Source organism: Phacochoerus africanus, chromosome 2 (genome assembly GCF_016906955.1).
Source record: "Phacochoerus africanus isolate WHEZ1 chromosome 2, ROS_Pafr_v1, whole genome shotgun sequence".
Lineage (NCBI taxonomy): Eukaryota > Metazoa > Chordata > Mammalia > Artiodactyla > Suidae > Phacochoerus > Phacochoerus africanus.
Genome location: NC_062545.1, coordinates 217,876,280 through 217,900,151, shown reverse-complemented (window position 1 = coordinate 217,900,151; position 23,872 = coordinate 217,876,280). Strand labels below are relative to the sequence as shown.

The 23,872-nt window shown below is 36.9% G+C and overlaps 1 protein-coding gene across 1 annotated transcript in view; it reads left to right on the top strand.

Moving 5' to 3' along the window:
- Positions 1 to 23,872, top strand: part of UHRF2 (ubiquitin like with PHD and ring finger domains 2) — a 103,929-nt gene that overhangs the window by 45,207 nt on the left and 34,850 nt on the right. The window contains exon 4 of the mRNA XM_047767663.1: positions 16,440 to 16,658. Within this exon, the coding sequence (XP_047623619.1) occupies positions 16,440 to 16,658 (219 nt within the window). The remainder of the gene's footprint in view (positions 1 to 16,439; positions 16,659 to 23,872) is intronic.

Below are 23,872 nucleotides of genomic sequence, written 5' to 3'. Positions count from 1 at the left end.
TTTTACCATAGTAGATGATAATAGAACCAACAACTAGAATGAGTGTTAAGATAGGAGGTTAGCCAAGACAGGCAATATTGGTAAGTTAGGCTGAGATAAAAGGGATTACAGTGGTGTGTTCATGGTAATCATTGTCTAGGCCTATGAGTGCCATGGCGAAGAGGCAAGATACTGAACTAGTAGAGAACTTCAGCTATTTGTATATTTGCTGTCAATAAGAGTTCTCGATTTGCTTTGAGTTTTTATTTTCTGGCAAAAAAAAATCTCAAACCTATTCCTTGGGGCCCATTTCTAGCCAGTAAATGAGTTACTTGGGAAGAAAAAAATGCTGTATATAATGGCACAGTATAGATAAAGGGTAAGAAGTAAACACTTAGTGAACTAAAGCATATTAAGTTTTTATAGTTACAGGCTCATAGTTGTTTTTTTTTTTTTTTAATTCTTTTTTGCCATTTATTGGGCCACTCTCACGGCATATGGAGTTCCCAGGCTAGGAGTCCAATCGGGGCTGTAGCCGCCAGCCTATACCAGAGCCACAGCAGCGCAGGATCCGAGCCGCGTCTGTGACCTACACCACAGCTCATGGGCCACGCCGGATCGTTAACCCACTGAGCAAGGCCAGGGATCGAACCCGCAACCTCATGGTTCCTAGTCGGATTCGTTAACCACTGTGCCACGACGGGAACTCCTCATAGTTGGTTTTGAAGTAAGACTTGCCTAGGGATAGGCCTGAGTTTGGCATAATTGTTAGAGCACAAATCACAGCACCTTAGTGTTTATTTGGCTATTGTTTAGTGAAGAAAAAAATTTGTTTTTGATTACAATAAATGTTAGTAAAAGGGAGTCTAAACCCCACATGCATGAAAAGATTAAAATTATCCGAAATCTTTTTTTTTCTTTCCTTTTGCTTTTTAGGGCCACACTCATGGCATATGCAGGTTCTTAGGCTTGGGGTCAAATTGGAGCTATGGCTGCTGGCCTATGCCACAGCCACAGCAATGCAGGATCCGAGCCACGTCTGTGACCTACACCACAGGTCACGGCAACACCAGATCCTAACCCACTGAGCCTGGGATCGAACCCTCAACCACTTGGTTCCTAGTCGGACTCGCTTCCACTGTGCCACAACGGGAACACCCCGAAATCATTTTTATGTAATGGAATTGTTTCATTGCTGGCACTTTAAAGATTTGATAGCTGAACTTTGAGAAATAAAAAATCAGAAGCTTAGTGGTAAATGTCATTGACACCTTCAAAAAGAGGAAAGAACCATACAAAATAAGAAATAGATGATTGCTGGATGAGGGTCTTAAATAAGAAAAGGCTGGTGTACCTAGAAAGAATCATGACCCATATGGATGTGATAATAAATTCTGTGCAGTTTCATTCATCATGGTTACTAGGGAAGTAAGTTAAAAACTAGTCAAATTCAAGTTAATTTCAATAAGTTACGGAGGCTGCCTTGAAGAGAGATAATGAAGTGTATAGCTTGAATTCAAATTTCTATTAAATAGTAAGTTCCAAGTTAACCCATAGAATGTAGCTATCAAATAGTCACACTATAGGATGTCTTAATTAGAAGTAAGATACCTAGAACAAGACTGGTGGTGGTACCCTACTGGGCTGGTTATTCTTTATGTGGAATATTGTTTTCCATCTTCATGCTTTAAGAGTAATATCAACAGGATCTGGTGCATCTTCAGAGTAGAACTCAAAAGGTGAAACAAGAATAGGTGAGGTATTTAGCTTTAAAACACTGGGGTCATGATAGCTGGAATATTTTAAAAGCTCTGTTTGCAATAAACTTGATACCATTCAAATCTCTGTAAAGATAAAGAATGGTCTGCCCTGAGAAGTAACCAGTAAACAAGCATTGGCCATTTTCAACGTTAGGAGGAATTAACACAGATGTTACATTGTGAAGAGAAATAATAAAGTTAGAAGTCATCTAATCCAGTCACTCTAGTTTTTACTGCCAAAACAGTATTTGTCAGATAACTTTTTTTATACTTGTAATTTACTGAATAGGCTTTAAATACATATAGTATGCCACCCCATTACATTTATGATTCTGATTGCATTTATGATTCTGATTTAGTACTATCATTTCCCTCAATGAATTAACTTCATCTTTCTCATAGAATAAGTTGAAAGAAACCTGATTAATTATCTCCAAACTAAGTGCAGCAGTGCATTTGGAACAAGCTGTCATTTAGCCAAGGCATGTACATGGGACCAATGAACCTGTCTCGGAGTTCTGAGATATGTAGTGCTTGTCTGTTTAAAATAGCACTGTTTAAGTTATTTTTATAGTGATGTACAGGTCCTAATACATTATCAGATGAGTTCAGTCTTGGAAATGAACTTCATTAAGACTATTGCAGACTCAGAACAAGATAAATAGGTATATTCTTTCATCTTCAATCCCCATTCCAGTCAGATCCAAGAAGCAGTTGCGACCTAAGCCACAGCTGCGGCAACACCAGATCCTTAACCGCTCTCTGTGCCAGGCCAGAGATAGAACCTGTGTCCTAGTGCTCCCAAGACAGCAGAAACTCCAAAAACTTTTTTGTCTTTTTTAGGGCCACAGCCAGGGCAAATGGAGGTTCTCAGGCTAGGAAGCAAATCAGACCTTACCCCCAGAACTTCTGGTATGAAGGATATCGGGGACCTCTAGGCATTGTTGTTTAAAAAGTTCCTTTGTAGGAGTTCCCGTTGTAGTGCAACTGAATTGGCAGGGTCTCGGAAGTCCTGGTACAGTGGGTTAAGGATTCGGTGTTGCCACAGCTGTGGCTTAGGTTGCAACTGCGACTTGGATATGATCCCTTTCCCAGAAACTCCATATGCTGCAGGGAGACCAAAAAAGAAAAGCAAACAGAAAAAGCTCCTTTGTAATTCTGATGTAGCTCTGGATGAGAATTACTGCCTTAGACCATTGGTTCTCAAAGTATAGTCCTTGGCCAGGAACATCAGCATTACTTGTTAAAATACAAGTTGGTGGAGTTCCCGTCATGGCTCAGTGGTTAACGAATCCAACTAGGAACCATGAGGTTGTGGGTTCAAAATCCCTGGCTTTGCTCAGTGGGTTAAGGATCTGGTACTGCCATGAGCTGTGGTGTAGGTCACAGACGCAGTTCAGATGCCACATGGCTGTGGCTGTGGCGTAGACTGGCAGCTACAGTTCCAATTGGACCCCTAACCTGGGAACCTCCATGTGCCATGGGTGCAGCCCTAGAAAAGGCAAAAAGAACGAAAAAAAAAAAGTTTGTGTACTTCGTCCAGATATAATGATTAGATCTCTGGAGATGGCCCAGCAGTCTATCCAGCTGGGTGCCTTTTGTCTACCCTCATCAACTGTTAGCACAACCTGGTTCTAAAGAGTAATAATGTGGGAAAGGGGTTGATATAATAGTTAAAATATAGTAAATATATTTTAAATATTTTTTAATTAAAGGCTGGATATGACGTATCATACTTGAGGAAACAGTTCATCTTTTAGCTGTCTTAAGGCTTTTTTTTTTCCCCATTTTGTTTCCATATAGATAAAATTATTAGAATTAAGTCTTTTAAAAGAAATTGTCATTGAAGCTAAATGATCTGTATCATTTAAATAAGGAACAATTTTCCTCATTAAAATGATCAGTCTTTATCTATACTAACTTGGCATAGGCAGCAATGTCCATAATGTGTGTGTGTATGTGTGGAATTTCTTTTATAATGTACTGGGGGAAAATACTTTGTAATTGAATATTTGTCCTGAGATCTAGTTTTGGCTTTCTTGTTCAATTAGGATTCTAAATATATCGGTCAGTCAGTCTAAGATAAGCTTTCTGATTGTGGCTTAGGATTCAACTAGATCTCAAAATCTTCCCTAATACAGTCTTTTTTTTTTTTTTTTTTTTTCATAAATATTCAACATGTACCCTTAGTCTTACACATCAGTTAAAAAGGTGAATTTGGGAATACTGTTATTGTTAGTGACTTGCTTTAATTGTTTTATTAAATCTAGTTGTCTAATTTAGAAACCTTGATTTACAAATTTAGATTTTTATAAAAATATAAACTAGAAAACAAAGTTTGAACAAGGAAGTATATATAAAAAGTGGGAAATGCTTATGGAAGTTATTATCTCCATCATATCTTAGTGTATAATTGTGGCTAGGCAAAGTTAAAATCTTTAAACATGAGTAAATACTGAGTTTTCATAGTGACACACAAATAATGTATGATCTTTCATGCTCTTTAGTATTCACACTTAGCATAAAAATGTGAGTTTAGCTCAGAAACAAAGTCGTCTTGTTGTGACTTTGTAAAAAAAAAAAAAAAAAAAATTATTCCAGAGTACCCTTTTAAAAGCATAGTTCAGTAATTGTCTTATTAAAATGAGACTGTGTGCCAGGCACTATACAAGTACTTTACCTGGATTATTTCAAGTAATCCTCATTAAACAGTCAATGAAGAAGATACTTTTCTAGGTGTAAAGTGTGAATAACTGATAGGTTAAGTAACTTACCCATTATTGGTAGACCTGGATTCTGAAAAGCACATACTTAAAACCACTTTACAATACTACCTTTCATTTGAGAGAAGCATGTTCATAAAATATTTTAATACATGAATAAATATTTTATAAGGCAGTTTGCCCACATAATCTAAAAAATTTGTCAGTTTCTCTAGTTAGGCTTTCACTGAACAGAAAACTTAAACCAATAATGATAAACAGCCGTGCGCCATTTTCTGTAAGGAAAATCTATATATAGCTCGTTAATATTTGAAGGATTTTTAAACCAAATAGGTTAAAATTGTTGGTTTTGACACAGTGTCAAGGCTCTACCATAGGGTCGAGATGAAATGGAAATGTCATAGCATCACTTTGGACTTGGAGGGTAACTTAGGCTAGGCTATAATTAAAAGCTCATCTGGCAAATGTCTTAGGATAATGTTGTCATTGCTCCCAGCATTTTTTTTTTTAAGACTTTGTGAGCTATTCTAAGCCTGTGGTGCATGCTTTAGAGTAGCCTTAATTATGGCTACTGCAAATAGAAGTCAGTGAGCCAATTCTGAATAAAATCAAGCTGTATTCTTAGATAACCAGTTTTTTTACTTTATACAGAAAGAACTTTTTTCTTCAATGAATTGATATATGATCTGTTTGTAAAGGAGTCCCAAAAATGTTTTGAGCAATGTCAAAATGTAATGATTTCTGGGTTTTGCTAGGAGAAAGGGAGTGAGTTTTTGGGGGGTTTTATTTTTGGTTCAGTTTGGTTTGGTTTTGTTTTACTCAAGTGAAAGCGTTCTGTTGCTCTGGAGTAGGGAGCTATAAATAAAGGGCTTCATTTCAGAACCCTGGTGCAGTGTCTCATTGTTTTTTGGTTGTTACTGACTGACTTGCTGAAAACTTAGGATATATCCTCTTTCTATGACTTGAGGTGTTCTGAATGGGTAATAATCAAAAGGCAGAGGAAGTTAGGCCTTTGACATTGTTCTTCTCTGGTGTTAAAAGACTAGAGATCAGTTGATTTCACCTTTTCAAATTTACCATCCTTACTTTACATTAGTGTTTTCCCTTGGTCATTGACACTGCAGATTCATCCAGGTAACATGTTTATAATGCAAATCCCTGTCAGACACCAAAGCTCACTCCCACTCCGTGCGTTGAGTAAGCCTGGATTCCAGCCCAGGAATTTGCTTTTTAAACAGGCACCTAGGGGCCTATTAAGTATTACAAAGGATTGGTTTGGTATATAGTTACAGGCATTAGTATCAGAATGTGTTTTCAACTCTTTGCTTTTTTTTTTTTTTGCAACCTTTTGCTTTTTTTTTTTTAACTCTTTCATTCTTTAATTTCATCATCTGAAAATACCTACCTGACCATGTTCTTAGTAATAATAGAGTAAAAGTCTCTGCTTTTCTTTCACTTATTTACTAATAAAGCCAGGTTATTTTGGTAAGTACTCTTAATTTATCTTTGGCACAGGGTTTTCTTTAACCCTAATTACATTGTTTCCACTATTAAAACGGTTATATGCCATTGTTAACATGTTCTACAAATGAGATTTTTTTTTTCCCATGTAATATGTAAAGTCCTTTTGTAAGCAGTTTTAAGTAAGTTTTCCTTAATTGTCTTTGAGTAACCTTTATATTTAAGGTGTGAAACTTATCTATTAGAATAAGAAATGCTTTTTTCTGTTTTGCATGTGCTATGACATTAAAGATTTGCTAAACTAGAACATGCCTCCAGATGAATGTTGTCCTTATTTAAGCATTTTAACCCTAGGGAGCCATGTTTTGAAGGAAGGTTTCAGTGATGGTACTTGGCTTAATACAGTTTGAGTCTTTGAAAATCCTTGGCTCACAAGTCACCTAAGGAAAAGCAGTTTTTCTACTTTATAATAAACTTAAAAATTGCACTTAATTTCCCTTAAATTGAATTCCTCAGGTTTTACTCAATGATTTGTCAATTAAAAACAAAATTGGTTTGTGCTAAGGCATCACATAGCTCAGGATAATCAAAAACATGTACTCCGGAGGATAATTTTAAAAGACATTTGAAGGGTATTTGGAACAATGAAAATGTTACTTGGAAAACAAGCTTAGGGATACTTAAAGCTTACCTGAGAGTACAGACTGTATAACACCAAAAGGGTTTCTAAACTCCAAAAGATGTAAAGTAGCAAACAAGAATAATTTATCTCTTATAGATACTAGGATAATAACTTCAGGTTCTGGGAACAGGTGGCCATGTAGTATAAGAAGAAAAGGACCCTCATCTCACCCTTACATAGGTGTATGTTGGCTCATGGCACAGTGTAGCTAAAGTTAGCCCTGATACATTCCTATCTCTCTTCATCAGGTATCTCGATCCCTGTATGGGAAGTTTTTCAAGCTTACAGCACTTCCCAATGTGTTCAATACATTTCATACAGTCTCCTACACTTTTCTTCACTGCAAATGCTGGAAGAAATCAGCTTCCTGGACAAATGTGTAGTGGTTATCTTCAGCCTTACATTAGACCTCAGAGGAGGCAGGGGATGCTATTTTGGAGACTGCCTATACTTAAAAAGATTTTTTTTCTTGGGGACTGGTTACAGATTGGTAGAATTATCAATTGAGCAAGTTTCTTCTTAAGAAAACCAAAATTGTAATCTTTGAAAAGCTTTTTTCTTACTATCTATGTATGGAATTCTTTGTGCTTAACTATCCTAGATCAAGACTTCTCGAGGAAAAAGGAATCATGTCAGGATCAAAAGTTTTTCTTAAATACAATGGCCGTATTTTATTATATTTTAAGAGCTTTAGTTACATAAAAGCAGCTTTTACTTTATAATGGATTGAATGTTTCCAAACATTTGTAAACCATTTTATAGTGTAGAGTACAGTGTTAGGCACACCTAGATTTCAGAATAACTAAAGTTCTCAGAATATAAGGTAGAGAAAATACTTAGGTATTCGGGAAGAACAGCAGGATACAAAGGATAAGGAAGTAGGAAATAATGGGTTACCTGAGGGTAGAATAGTATAGCTGGGGTGAAGGAGATAAATAGTGAATAATAAATGAAACTAAAGATAAATTAAGATATGTTTGTCTCCACTCCTGCTTAAGTCCTTGCTAGAAGACAGTAAAAGAATGAATGCCTAATGCCCAAGGACAAAAAAAAAATGTAGAAGTAAGACAAGAGAAAGCAACAAAATTTTGGAAGATAAGTTAGTGGGTAAATACCTTAATTTAGTAGGCCAGAAAAAGCTGAAAGCTAAGGATGAGTGAGAAGCCAACAACAAGCAATAAATTGGCATTGAATAACCTTTGGACAGCTCAGGCCTTGAATTTACGAGGTACTTTGGAGATAGGCATATGGAATAAAACTGTGAAGAAGAGGATTGGTTTATTTCTATGAAAGAATATTTTAATCACTTTAACCCGACTCTAGGTTTAAACCAAGAGAGAAGAAAACATGGTATCCAGGAATTAAGATTCAACACAGGAAGTAACGAAATGAGATCCTAACATAACAGCTGTGGAACAGGTCTAAACTGCAGTAGCAAGCTGTCCAGATTAGAAAACTACAGAGGTCTCTAAAAGATATTTTGAAACAAAAGTGATTGGTAAAGTACCTGAAAATGTTCCAACAGAGACTTTTAAAACTGACAGAATGGAGAGAAAAAATGATAGGTATGTAGACAATTAAGTTTTGACCAAAAAGAGAAGTTAAGCATTCAATGGAAAACTAAGCTGTAGAAGAAAGGACATGTAATTAAAACATACTTCATTATTTAGCTGTAAATGCTTAGTAAGCATGTAAAAAAAAATGTTATTTTTACAAACTGACTACATTGGTATAATGTGTTTAGGAGCAAGAAAGTTTATCAGTCTTGAAAGAATAAGTCTAGAGCCAGATGATGAGAGTTTGAGTTATGTCTCTGCTTCTTAACTCCTGTCCAAATAATTAACTTACGTGCCTCATCTGTAAAATGGGGATAGAAAAGTGCCTATATGTAGAGGAGTAAATATGTTGACACTTAAAGCAGTGCCTCCTTGTATTAGCAATTAAAAAAAGGAGGATGGAGGCAAATGGACATAAGATGGGTAGAATAACAGCGTACTGTAAAAAGCAATGTATACACATGTTACTTTAAAATATGGAGGTAAACAAAAGAAATGGTTAGTTAAATTGTTGCATCTGGGGAATAGGAGGAATCACGAGTGTGGTGTGCTGGGGCAGGAAGCTGCTTGTCCTCTGTAGAGTATTAACATGCTGAGTTTTGGACCCTTATGGGAAATCTTCAAAAGGTGGGAAGAGCTAAGATCCTTATGTTGGGATTTTATCTTGAACCACAAAGCATTTTATTTTTATTGTACAAATCTTTAAAGTTATGGGAGAATTATAACGACCTGATTACCTAGCTTCAATTATGATGAATTCCTGGCCAGCATCCCAAGCACCACCGGATTACTTTGAAGGAAGTCCCAAACCTTATGTCTTTTCAACCAGAAATAGCCATAGCAGCTATGGTGGTCACACTGAGATCTCTAAGAAAGGATCTGCTAATTTGCAAGGAATGAATGCACTTAAGTTTAACTTTTAGCCACAGGGCTATTGAGATCTGTGTCAGTGTTTGAGCCAACAGCACCCACATTCCTGGCATCTTCCAGCTGGTAACCTTAATTGTCAGGAGTTGTAGGGCGTGGCAGTTCTGCCCAATATGGGACCCATGGTTAAACTTGGCGTCAGAGTTCCCATTGGATTAACACAGACTTGATCAGAGTTGTAGCACACTCTGCTTTTCCTGCTCAGTTTTCCTCTTCGCCTCTCCTTTCAAAGTGACAGATCAGCATCATGGGTATAAGGACTTTTGCTACCTAGTCCTACTTTTTCTCCCTATCTTTCTTAGGTTCGTCTTCATCTTGACATCTTAGAGCATTCAACTGACAAAATAGCTTAAAGGATTCTTTTGAACCTGTGTAAAAGAGAGCTAACATGTCAGACCTGAGATATACTATTCTTCGAAAGGTTTGTGTCTGGGAATCTGGAATTTTGGTATGTGTTAGGCATTGAGTGTTTATGTGACCAATCCATAATAAAGGTCTCGAGCATTCTTTACTGTACTTCCCTGGTTCCCACATGTTGTCATAATTTGGAATAATTAAGCACATACTATGTGACTCAACTGGGAGAGGACTCCTGGAGCTTGCACCTGGTTTCCTGTGGACTTAACCCCATGTGCCTTTTTCCTTTGCTGGTTTTGTTTTGTATCCTTGTACTATAGTAAATCATAGCCATGGGAACAGCTATTTGATTTTCTGTGAGAATGAGTCCTATAAGTTCCCTTAGCAAATCACTGAACCTGGTGGTAGTCTTGGGGATACTACCATATTTAAAAGCCCAGAGATCCTGTCGTGGCTCAGTGGTTAACGAATCCGACTAGGAACCATGAGGTAGGTGGGTTCGATCCCTGGCCTTGCTCAGTGGGTTAAGGATCTGGTGTTGCCATGAGCTGTGGTGTAGGTTGCAAACTTGGCTCAGATCCTGCATTGCTGTGGCTCTGGTATAGGCCGGTGGCTACAACTCCAATTAGACCCCAGCCTGGGAACCTCCATATGCCGCTGGAGCAGCCCTAGAAAAGGCAAAAAAAAAAAAAGCCCACATGAAGTTTATAGTGACTACTTCAAATAACCAGTCAATGTTCAGACAATTATCTTGATTTATAATTATTATTATTTTTTTATTTTTATTTTTTTGCCAAACTTGTAGCATGTAGAAGTTCCACAGCCAGGGATTCAATCTGTGCCATAGCAGCAACCTGAGCCACTGCAGTGACAACACTGGATCCTTAACCCCCATGCCACAAGAGGACTCACAGACATAATTATATTTTAAAAACATACTTGGTGTACAGACAAGGATCAAAATGGAGATCCACCCATTACATGTAGTTGATAGGTTAAATCTCAACCTACAGATTTTCCTTAATTTTCTCTTGCTATTTGTTGGTACTAGAAAAGCGACACTCATTTTTTTCCCACGGTCTATACATCTCTATAGTGGTATTTAACATGTTCCTCTGTTAATGTTTGTTTCCTGAAATTTTAGGCATCCTTTTGGTATTCAGGGGGAATTTGTTCCAGTACCCCTACACCTAGAGAATGCACAGCTGCTGAGGTCTCATATAAAATGGCATATTTACATGTAATATATGCACATCATCTTTGACTAGCGCATCACCTTGTATATTTTGAACAATGTTTAGATTATATAGCATTTACATTGTAATAGGTGTAATAAGTAAAAGTTGAGGTTGTAGAGCCTTGCAAATTGAAGTTTGGCTTTTTGGAACTCTATGGAATTTTCTTCTGAATATTTCAATTGGTGTTTGATGATGCATGCAGAACTCATGAGTATAGAGGGCTGACGACTTAGAGGCTTAACTGGCTTTAAATTTAATTATTTGACAAGACTTGTTGAGAGACCGGTGTTAATTTACCTATTGTGTGGTATTGGGAGGCATGTACTACTTGATTTTCCTTTCATTGTTGTGCTAAGATTTGGTTGTCAGCCTGATCCATCCATTGTGAAACTCGCCATCAGTATTTAATGGTTTTAGCTACCATTAATGTTTATCTAGAACCACTGTTTCGTTAAATATAGTAAAAATGGTGATACCTCATTCTCTTTCCTTCATTTTTTTAGCTGTAGTTCTTTTGTAAAGAACTTTCCTTAACAACTAGTTGTTTTATATACAAAAGGTAAGATAAATGATTGATTCTTGAACTTTTTCAGTGTTCAGAATGAGTAAATTCCCTAGCATCCTGCAAAGGTTGGCCAGTGAATTTTGTAATAAGTATCATTATGAGCAACTAATGGATTTTAATACTTGTTTTAATCTAACTCTGATCTTTTTTGGTGCCCAGATTGTCTCATCTCTGACCTGTGGAGGCTCCTTCAAGTTGACATAATGGGGGTTTCTTTGTATTCAGGTACAACAGAATATCCCAAGCTCTTCTGTTTCCTGCCCAGGTGTGGATTCAGCCATTTCCTCAAGGAACCCTAGTTCTTTTTTGTTAGTGTATGGTTGGCTATTCACTGAGACGTGTTTTTAATCATGTTTATAGGTCTTCATATTGGACACAGCTAGAAAATGTTTGTATTGAAATTTCCAATTAATTTAGAGTTAAAGGATTATCATTTAATCTCTTTAATCTTTTTTTTCTCCTATCTTGTAAATCACAGTTCTTAATGCCACCTTTTATTTGCTTTATTCTTTTCTTATGGTAGTTTCAAACTAAGAGTGCTAATATCAAAAACAATATGATTGGTGAAAAGTTGGTATTTTTTTACTCAGTCTTTAGTAAATAAGTATAACCCTATTGGGGATGCACAGTTAATTTAGTGTATTTTCAAGTCACGTGTAATAGTTTTCTTAATAGCTAAGGTGGTTTTGTTTTTTTTAATTTAGCTTTTGGTTTTTAGGAATTTCTCATATTTTGTATATTTTGTTTTGTAATGATGTGAAACATTGCATGGTTCTATAGGTAAATTTCCAAAACAAGTACATTAAAGAAAAGTGGCTGTCTTGGCCATCTTGGTTCCTCTGCCCTAGTTCTTAGCTTTACTTTTTTTTTTTTTTTTTTTTGGTGGTCAGGGCCACGCCTATGACCTGAAGAAATTCCTAGGCTAGGGATTGTACCCATGGCATGGCATCTACCTGAGCAATTCTAGTGACAATGTTGGGTTCTTAACCCACTGACCACAAGGGAACTGCTTCTTCCTTTTGTAGTAATTATATTACTTTGGTTTATCCTTCTGTGTATGATGGCATATATACTCACACATATTTACACACATAAGTACATATACAGGTATGTTGTATTTCCACACAAACTTATTAAGGAGTATCACATTAAAAACACTGTTTTCATCTTGAGGTTTTTTGTGTTTTTTTGGTGTCAATGTATATGTAGCACTCTATAGCAGATATGACACTTGTTTTTATAGGAGCATAATATATCTTATATAATTATAAGATATATTAAGTAGTTTCCTGTTGAGGCCATTTGATGGTTTTTAGTCCTGATTGCTGTAGCTAGTGCAGCTGTTAATAGCCTTGTGCATGTGTCTTTTTATGGAGGTTTTTGTTATTTATGTTTGGGATGAATTCCCAGAAGTGGAATTCTTGGATCAAAAGGTAAATATATTTGTTGTACATTAGAAACTAAAATGACATTCTAAATTAACTATATTTAACTTTTTTTTCTTTAATTTTTATCTTTTTAGGGCTGCACCCTCAGCACATGGAGATTCCCAGGCTAGGGGTCCAATCGGATCTATAGCTGCCGGCCTACACCACAGCCACAGCAGTGCCAGATCCAAGCCACATCTGCGACCTACACCTCAGCTCACGGCAACACCGAATCCTTAACCCACTGAGCAAGGCCAGGGATTGAACCCACAACCTCATGGTTCCTAGTTGGATTCTGCTGCGCCACAGTGGGAACTCCACTAAACTTTTAACTTTGTAAAAGTGTTTTAAAGGTAAATTTAGAGGCAGATTTGCTGGGTATTGTCGAATTCCCTTCTACACAGGGAGAGTACCACTTGTATTCCCATCAATAATGAGTGATAATGTCTGTGTTTTCCCACAGCCTATGATTAGATCTTCAGACTTCACAAAATATTTTAAGTAGATCTGTGTTTTAGTATCTTTGGCAAAAGAATGATGGATCTAAGGTGTAATCCTAAAGACAGAGATGTATTGGCCTTTACAGTAGTCTCAGAAATGCACATCTTCACTAAATGGGTACAGTTATATTAAATTTAACAGTATAGCATAAAGAGGACTTAGTAATTGGATGGAGGAATTAGGGATAACTCCAATTTCTGGGAGTATAACAATTTTAGATTATATAGAACAGATTACAGGATGGGGGAATTACTTGAATTTGAGGTGCTCCTGACACATACATGTTGGAGATGTGGTTAGATACATGTATAAATCTGAAGAGAGAAATTAGGGTTGGAACAGAGCTTTTGAGTCATCACTTTATGTGATGTTAAGATATATATAGACTATAGGAGTTCCCGTCGTGGTGCAGTGGTTAACGAATCCGACTAGGAACCATGAGGTTGCGGGTTCGGTCCCTGCCCTTGCTCAGTGGGTTAACGATCCGGCGTTGCCGTGAGCTGTGGTGTAGGTTGCAGACGCGGCTTGGATCCCACGTTGCTGTGGCTCTGGCATAGGCGAGGCCAGTGGCTGCAGCTCCTATTCGACCCCTAGCCTGGGAACCTGCATGTGCCGCGGGAGCGGCCCAAAGAAATAGCAAAAAGACGAAAAGATATATAGATTATAAGGTGCTCAGGAGAAGATTAATAGTGATATTTGATCCCTGGCATGTTAGTGATTTTGGTAAGAGTAGTTTTATGGGTCCCTTGCACATAGTATCTTTTTATGTATCAACTGACTTAACATCTCTTGGGTGTAGCATTAGAGTATACTTTATTTTCATAATTTGACCTTGACACACTTACTCTACACATCAAGTAAATATTCATATGCTCTACTATATAATTCTATTTTGAAATAATACAAATTTAGTTTTAGGGTAAACGTAGCTTAAATTTCTTATGGAATGATTTACTTCTCTCCAATAAATGAGATTTTAAGTAAAATTTTAAAACTTAGTTCAAAATATTTCCATTCTTTGTATATAATTCTGGCAAACTTAGGCAAATGGAGAATTTTTTTGCCGGTGAAACGGTCTTTTTTACTGGATTAGATTTACAGAGATACATGTTAATGCAATGTAATTGTAAATCACATTGTAGCTGAGAAAAACTTCACTGAAAGAAGTTTTGTATTCTATATGGCCTTAAGAATATTGAGTCAGGAAACAAATTCACAACTTTAGAATTGGAAAAGCTCTAAAATACCTAGTTAAAAATGTTCTCATTTTAATTCTCAAAACAACCACATGAGGTAGTTACCAGTAGGTAAGTTTTACACATGAGTTAGATGAACTAAACAAGTGTGTAAAATTAAAATACAGAAGTTTAGTAACTTTCCCAGGGATACACAGTAGCAGAAAGCTAAAATGGAATTTAAACCCAGACAGGCTGAAACGAGAACATATTTTGAGTGAAGACACCAAGAAGATAAAGGATTCAAAATCTTTTTTCAGTTGAAGAAAATTCACTTAAAGCGTATTACACTCAAGATAAAGGGTGACAACATTTAGACTGCAGAGGATCAGGTCTTTGATGGAGAGTGTATAGATTTCTTCATGGAATTTTTTCAGAGAATGAATTCTAAAGCTTATCTTCAATTTGGTATCAAGTATATTCTCTTTCTTTGTCAGAGCTACATGAAGACTAAATAGCTTTTCTTAGGGTTAAAGCTTCCCTCTCCTGACTCTCTGAGCAGAGGTTGCTTGGTTACTGGGGAGGCTGGTGGTAAAAGGAAATTACAGCCCTGAGAGGGTAAATGGACCATGTCTGTTCTGAGGCCCCTTGCTAATCCTGAAATTCCCCCCCTACCCCAGTTACTTCAGATTTGAAGAAACTTGATTAACTTGAGTGATTAAAGATCCCACTCAGGATTAACAGCCAGTTATTACAAATGAGTTACATATATTGTGGGATTCTTAGGCCTGCATACTACTTACTTGACTGGGAAGAACCGAGGCTAGGTGCTAAAAATGCTTCCAACTTCAGATCCACTTACAGTTTGAGTAGGCTACTCAGTTGTTATAATGCTGTCACGTAAGGGTATGGTAATTAACTGTTCTTGGGTTTCTATAGCATGACAGCTTACCAAACTTGAGTATGATTTAGAATTACTGAGGTTTGTGAAAATAAATTGCTGGGTCTCACTCCCAGAATTTCTGAGTCAGATCAGGAGTGGAGCCTAAGAGTTGGCATCTGTAGCATGTTCCCAGATGGAACCACTGGTTTGAGAACCACTGCTTGATAGAGAACTACTGCTTTGACAGTTGAGACTATCCCAGTAGGTGGAGTTTTCTAAGAGCAGGAACCAGGTCTTACTCATCTCCTTGCCCCTCTACTGGCTAGCAATAAGTAAAGATGACAGATCTTAATTCTATAGAAACCATTGTAGACTGTTACATTGCTGTCTTTGGCCTGTTGATAACCAGATGGTAGGCCAAATAATTGAACGAACGAAGGTTTAAAACTAAAGCTTTAGGTTCAGGTCAGGTGTAGGTTTGTTAAGCTTAGCTTTAGAAATTCAAAAAAAATAAAAATTCCGATAGAATACTTGTATGTGGTTCTACCTTCTGATGCACATAAAATGCCAGGCTTTGTGGGTTTTTTTGTTTGTTTTCCTATTGGTTTTGCCATTACTAGTGAGCTAGTTACATGTATGAACTAGAATTTTAATTTTTGCTTCCTGGAAAAATAGAGATCATTGAAAATATACTAAGTTTGTTCTTACTATGTATAAAGCAAATGGCAGAACTTGATGAACTGGTTCCAAGTTCAAGAAAAGGTCAGCATCTAGTCTTATTAATTTTTAAACTTGGGTTAAGAAAATGTGGAACAAGAAGAACGTGGGGTTTTTTTGTTTTTTTTCTTTGGCTGCACCTGCAGCATGGGAAAGTTCCTGGGCCAGGGATCGAACCCATGCCACAGCAGTGAGAACACTGGATCCTTAACCTAATGTGCCACAAGGAAACTCTCTCAGAACTTGGGTTTTTTACTTACCCCTATTCTCATTCTTCCCCCCAAGCTAGCAGGGAATTTCTTGCTAAGATTTTTAGCAAGAATTGTTTATTCTGACAGTTAAAAATCAGGAATAAATATCATTTACTTTAAGTATCATTAAGAATAATATGATTACATTTTTATGTATGTTGCATATAATTGTAGTTTTCTTTGGTGATAAGCATAAGCAGTAGCCTGTGATTTTTTTTTTTTTTTTAATCTCTTTAGATATCCAGAAAGTGGCACTGTAGAAATAAATGTCAAGGATCTTCGGCCACGAGCTAGAACCACTTTGAAATGGAATCAACTAAATGTCGGTGATGTGGTAATGGTTAATTACAATGTAGAAAGTCCTAGTAATAGAGGATTTTGGTTTGATGCAGAAATTACCACATTGAAGACCATCTCAAGGACCAAAAAAGAACTTCGGGTGACTGTCTTCTTGGGGTAAGATTCTTTTCACCGATGACATTTAATCACCAAATCAATTAAGGAATGGAATTTTGGAGGGTAGAGCACACTTTATTTAGTAAAACATGGAATATATGAAATATGGAAATATCCATACTAAAGGAGAGCTTTTAAATAAATTCTTGAGAATTTCATATTAAGAATGGCCCTTTAATCTCCATTGCTACTTTAAGGCAGGCAGTGTTACTGGAAAGCACCTTGGGAAATAATTGAATCTTACTGGAAGAATCCCTGCCTATTGCCCAGGATTCTTATAGATTAAATCAAATAATATACAAAAGCATTTCAGTAGCTAAGGTTGCTGAGTATCTATGTTAATACTGTGATAGCAGTGAATGTCTACCTAACCAGCTATGCTGGACTTGTAAGACTAGTAAAAAATTTACCTTCACAGTAATTTTCTTTAACTTAAGAACTTAACAAAGAGAAATAAAAATGAAAAATGTCACCCAAGAAACCAAATTACTCAGATATTTCCTTCAAGTGGTACAGTACTGTGCATTGTTTTCACCATCTTTTAGTGAAACTATTCTGAAGAAAGTTTATTGGATAGTCACTAATTTACTTTCTTAAAAAACCTGTTAATTTCAGTTCTTTTATAATAACCTGGTATATGCATTTTGTGCATTTCTTTTCTTGCGAATGAATTTTTAGTACATGTGCATTGAACCTTGGGGATACTAGAGTGACCCTGGACAGTTTTTTTACTGAAGGGAAGCAGTTAAATTAATATTCTTGAAGGTTCTGGTTAACTGATACATGCATTATATATTACATATGTAATGGATATCTATATCATGCATTTGTAAGAATGTGGAGGTGACAAATCTAAATCAAATGTCTGATTAGGATAATACAAAGCAGGGGTTGTAAACTATGGCCTACTGGCTACCTGTTTTTATGAAAATAGTTTAATCAAAACACAGCCATTTATATACTGACTATGGCTGTTTTTTTGTGCTCAACAGTATTGTTGGGTAGTTGTAATTGAGGCTTACAGAATTATAAACTCTGTACTTTGTACCCTTCATGGAAAAACTGTTGACTTCTAAGGTAAAGAATGTTGTGAGCTTAGTTTAGGAAAGTTTGTGAAAGTTAGGCAAACAAGTGTGATTCTTCTGTCAGGCTAAGAATCCAACTCAATTAACAGATTTCCAAGCAACTTAAAATTCAGCTTTTCTCTGAGTATTATATTGGCTGTGGGTTTTCCATAAAGGGCTTTGATTATATTAAGGTATGTTCCCTCCATACCCACTTTGGTAAGAGTTTATCATGAATGGATGTTGGATTTTGTCAAATGCTCTTTCTGCATCTATTGAGATGATCATGTGGTTTTTAACTTTTGTTAATGTGGTGTATGACGTTGATTTGTGTATGTTGAACCATCTTTGTGAATTTGGGATAAATCCCACTTGGTCGTGGTGTATGATCTTTTTTTTTTTTTTTAATTTGTGAATTCAGATGGCTAAAATGTTTGAGAACTTTTACATCCATATTCATCAAGGCTATTGGCCTATAGTTTGATTTTTGGTGGTATCTTTGTTTGGTTTTGATATTACAGTGATGGTGACTTCATAGGTCTTTGGGAGTGTTCCTTCTTAAACCTTTTGAAAAAGTTCATGAAGAATGGGAATAAGTTATTTGCATGTTTAGTAGAATTCACCTGTGAAGCCATCTGGTCCTGGACTTTTGTTTGTAGGGAGTGTTTTTATTACATACTCAGAATTTTTTGTTTTTGTTTTTTGTCTTTTTGCCATTTCCAGGGCAGCTCCCACATCATATGGAGGTTCCCAGGCTAGGGATCTAATCGGAGCTATAGCCAGTGGCCCACACCAGAGCCACCACAATGCGTGATCCAAGCCACATCTGTGACATACACCACAGCTCATGGCAACGCCAGATCCTTAACCCACTGAGCAAGGCCAGGGATCAAACCCGCAATCTCATGGTTCCTAGTCAGATTCATTAACCACTGTGCCACAATGGGACCCCCCCCCCCGCCCCATACTCAGTTCCACTTTTAGTGATCAGTCTGTTGAATTGACCTATTTCATCTTGATTCAGTTGTGGCAGATTTTAAGTCTCTCGGAAGTTGTCCATTTCTTCTGGGTTGTCAAATTTGTTGGCATTTAATTGTTCATAGTATTTCCTTATGGTTTTTTGTAGTTATGTAGTATCCATTGAGATTTCTCCTTTTTCATTTCTTATTTTGTTATTTTCCTCCTCTTTTTGGCAAGTCTGGCCAGAGGTGTGTCAATTTTGTTTACCCTTTCAAAGAACCAGCTCTTGGTAGTATTGATTTTTTTTTTTTTCCTATTGTTTTTTGAATCTCTATGAAATTGATTTCCGCTCTGATCTTTATGATTTTCTTTATGATTTTATTTCCTTTATGATTTCCTTCCTTCTGGTGACTTTAAGTTTTGTTTGTTATCTTTTTCTAATTCTTTAAGGTTGTGGGTTGTCAATTTGAGATTTTTCTTCTTTTCTGAGCAAAACCTGTGTTGCTGTGAACTTCCCTCTAAGAACTGCTTTTGCAGCATACCATAGATTTTAAATGATTGTGTTTATCATTTATCTTGAGGTGTTTTTTAATTGCCCTTTTGATTTGCTCATTGACCTATTGGTTTTTTAGTAGCATGTTGTTTAGTTTCCATGTAGTAGTCATTTTTTTCTCATTTCTTTCCCTGTGGTTGATTTCTAGTTTCATGTCATTGTGGTCAGAGAAGATGCTTGAAGTAATTTCTATACTCTTAAATTTGTTGAGGTTAGTTTTGTGCCCCAGTATGTGCTCAGTCCTTGAAAATATTCCATGTGCACTCGAAAAGAATGTATATTCTGATTTTTCTGGATATAATGTCCTGAAAATGTCAATGAAGTCTTAACTTTTTTCTTGTGTCATTTAGCATCACTGCTGCCATATTGATTTCTGTCTAGAGGATCTGTCCATTGATGCGAGTGGGTTTTTAAAGTCTATTACTATTATCTTCCATCAGTATCTCCTTTTATGTCTGTTAGTATTTGCTGTATGTATTTGGGTACTTTTTATGTTAGGGGCATATATATTGACAAGTATAATAGCCTCTTCTTGAACGGATCCTTTTATCATTAAATTGTATCCCTCTTTGTCTTTCTTTATGGCCTTTGTTTTACAGTCTATTTTGTCTGATATGAATATTATAACTCCTGCTTTCCTGTCTTTTCCATTCTCATGAAATAACTTTTTCCATCCCCTCGCTTTGAACTTGTGTCTTTTGCCCTAAGTTGAGTTCTCTTGTAGACAGCAAGCATATTGTAGGCTCTTGCTTTTTTTGTACAATTTGCCACTCTGTCTTTTGATTGGAGCATTAAACCCATTGACATTTAGGGTAATTATTGATAAATATGTATTTATTTCCATTTTAAACCTTGTTTCTAGTTGATTCTATGTTTCTCTTTGGTTCCCCTCTTTTTTCGGTTGATTTCCTTTTATTTTATGCTTGTGTTATCTTCGCGTTTTGAGTTTTTGTGGATGTAATCTATGGTTTTGTTTTGTGGTAGTCTTGTTTTTCAAGTATGTTAACCCCTTCCTATATCACCTCAAACTTGTTCTGAAAGAGTGAATTTTCTTACTTTCCTTCCCCATATTTTGTGAGTTTTGAAGTCCTTTTTTAACATCTTTGTTTATCCTTTTGCTGTTCCTTGTGTTTGTTGTTTTTACAATAGTTTTTAAATTTTTTATTTATCCTTCTATTTTAAATGATATTCTTGCTGGGTGGAGTATTCTAGGCTGCAAAATTTTCCCTTTTAGAACTTTGTATCTTGCCACTCTCTGCTGGCATGTAGTATTTCTGTAGAGAAATCAGCCTATAGCCTTATGGGGGTCTCCTTAAAATAACTCTGTGCCTGAGTGGTGGAGAGCCACTCCCACCTCTAGTCTGAGGTGACTGCTGCGGTTTGCCCCCAACACTGCCTATAGACCAAGCACAAGTGGTGCTGCTATGCACTTAGTCCCCCTGCTGCCTGTGGCCTGGGCAAGTGGTGCCTTGCCACCAGTAGCTTGTGCTAGAGGCATCCTGCCCTCTGAGAGTCTGTGTGTGTGCAGGGAAAGATAGTCCTATGGCCGTCTGTCCTTTGTCCTCTCACCAACAGGGGTTCCTGGCTTCTCCTGTGGGTCCAGACCTCCTCCCAGGTTCCCTCGGCTGTAGTGCTTGGCTCCCAAGCCTGTGGTGCACCGCTCCCTAGCCCCTCAGACTGTCTCAACATAGCCAACCCTAGTCTTCTCCCTGGAACTGACCTCCAAAGCCTGAGTCTCAGCACCCAGCCCCCGGCAGAGGGACTCAGGTTGTGGGTGTCCAGGCGAAGTAGTACAGATGGTCTGTGTGGCTCTCAGTTTGGTTTGCCCTCCTCAGTCCAGTTGCTGTGCCCTTCTCTGTGACTTTGAGGTCCCTCCATCTTGGCTGATCACCCCATTGGTTAGGTGATTTCCTAGGATGTGGATTTCTTTCCTCTTTAATAGCTCTCTCTCTCAGGAGTGCTAGTTCTGTCCTTGACCTTTTATATCTTTTTTTTTCTTTCCTTTTATTGTACTCAGGTGGAAGGTTTCTTGCTGTTTTTGGAGGTTTAAGGTCTTCCACCAGCACTGAGTAGATGTTCTGTGCAAACCATTCTACATGCAGTGTTTGTGGGAAAAGGTGAATACCACATCTTTGTCCTCCTCCACCATCTTGATCCTTCTTCCAAAATATTCCAATTTTGTGGCTTATCTTTTTTCCCTATGTTTGAATAGTATTTTTAATTTAAAGTAGTTGAATTTATCATGAATCTCCTCCAGTGCTTACACTTTCAGTGTTTTGCTTTAAGAAACTTTCTGGGCTTGGCCAGGATGGGGGCTAGGTGAACATGGTCAAAAGGTACAAACTTAGATTTGTAAGTTTATACATTCTAGGGATGTAGACAGCCTGGTGGCTCTAGTTCACAATACTCTATATATGTTTGGAAGTTACTTAGAGGGTAGACTTTATGTCATTTATTATGTCAATTATACATCAGTAACTGTTCAGAATATATGTATAAAGATGTTCATTATGCACTTATTTACAGTAGCCCCAAATGGAAACGACAAAATGCCTAACAGTTGCTGGTGGGGGGAATGAGTAAATAAAATGATAACATATTCATAAAATAGAATTATCATACAACCACTAAAATATTTTCAGAAGAAACTTAGTAACATGAGGAAAGGTCATGTTACAATGTAAATGTTTAAATAAAAGTAGAGAATTCAAAATTATAGATAAGTATGCTCCTGATGATGTAAGTTAAAATATAATGGAAACAAAATGGGAAGAAAAATGTTGCTAAACACCTGTAGTTCATTGAGTCTGTGGCATCTTACCACCTATATTCAACTTTTGTTCTTGTCTTATATTCAACTAGTTTTCACTTGAATATAAAATATGTTAAGGGGGAGATCCCGTCGTGGCGCAGTGGTTAACGAATCCGACTAGGAACCATGAGGTTGCGGGTTCGGTCCCTGCCCTTGCTCAGTGGGTTAACGATCCGGCATTGCCGTGAGCTGTGGTGTAGGTTGCAGACGCGGCTCGGATCCCGCATTGCTGTGGCTCTGGCGTAGGCCGGTGGCTACAGCTCCAATTCAACCCCTAGCCTGGGAACCTCCATATGCCGCGGGAGCGGCCCAAGAAATAGCAACAACAATAACAACAACAACAACAACAACAAAAAAGACAAAAAAAAAATATGTTAAGGGGAAAAGGAACTGCTATTCTTTGTTTTTTTTTGTTGTTGTTTTTTTTTTTTTTTTTTTTTTTGCTATCCTGGCAGGCTTACCATAAAATTTTGGAGCATTGTCTTAATGATTCTAATGAAAGTCTATATATCTTTTTTTTTCTTCTTTTTTTAACTTTTATTTATTTTTTGACCATATACTATTTTTTTAAATTTATTTTTTGTTCTTTTTTTAAATTTATCACATCTGTAGTTGTATAATGGAGGGTAGATCTTAAAAGTCCATGAACAGATGATTGGATTAGGAAGATGTGGTATATATACACAATGGAATACTACTCAGCCATAAAAAAGAATGACATAATGCCATTTGCAGCAACATGGATGGAGCTAGAGAATCTCATACTGAGTGAAATGAGCCAGAAAGACAAAGACAAATACCATATGATATCACTTATAACTGGAATCTAATATCCAGCACAAATGAACATCTCCACAGAAAAGAAAATCATGGAGTTGGAAAATAGACTTGTGGCTGCCCAATGGGAGAGGGAGGGAGTGGGAGGGATCGGGAGCTTGGGGTTATCAGACACAACTTAGAATAGATTTACAAGGAGATCCTGCCGAGTAGCATTGAGATCTATGTCTAGATACTTATGTTGCAACAGAACAAAGGGTGGGGGGAAAAATGCATGCATGTAAGGATAACTTGATCCCCTTGCTGTACAGTGGGAAAAAAGAAAGAAATTTTTTTTAAAAAGTTCTCATCATAAGAAAAATTGTAACTGTTAGGTGATGGATATTAAACATTCTGTGCTGATAATTTGTCAAGATACACATAAATCATTATGTTGGGCACCTTAAATGTATGCAGTGTTGTCAGTTATATCTCAAATAAGGAGTTGGGTGGAGGAAGGGAAAGAAACTTTTCCATACCCAGAGAGCATAAAGATAATTTCCGTTATTACCTTACAAAAGCTTAATGATTTTTCTTTGATTAGGTCCTAAATCCTCTTGAAGTAGGTTTATTGTACAGTGTGAGGTAATTGAGACATGAAAATAATCACTTTTCCTAACAACATTTATTGAAAGGGCCATTTTTCCCCTCATTGATCTTCAGTATCACCTCGTCAAGTATCATTATATTTGAAGCATCCATCTGCTCTCTATCCTGTATTAATGGTCTCTTGTGTGTCCTTTTTGTATGTGTGTTCTTACATCAGTCCTATACTTTCATAATATGACAAAGCAGGGAATTTGATAGGTACTGCATTAAGTCTAATCCATCAATGTGATTTCTTGCCATTTATTTAGGTCTTCAGTATGATTTTATTAGGTTGAACCATGAAGTGTTCTTGTAGATTGAAAATAATTGAGAATTTCTCTGACTCAGAGGATTAATGATCAGTTTTTAAATTTTGGCTGCACCCGTGGCATGTGGAAATCTTGAACCAAGAATGGAACCC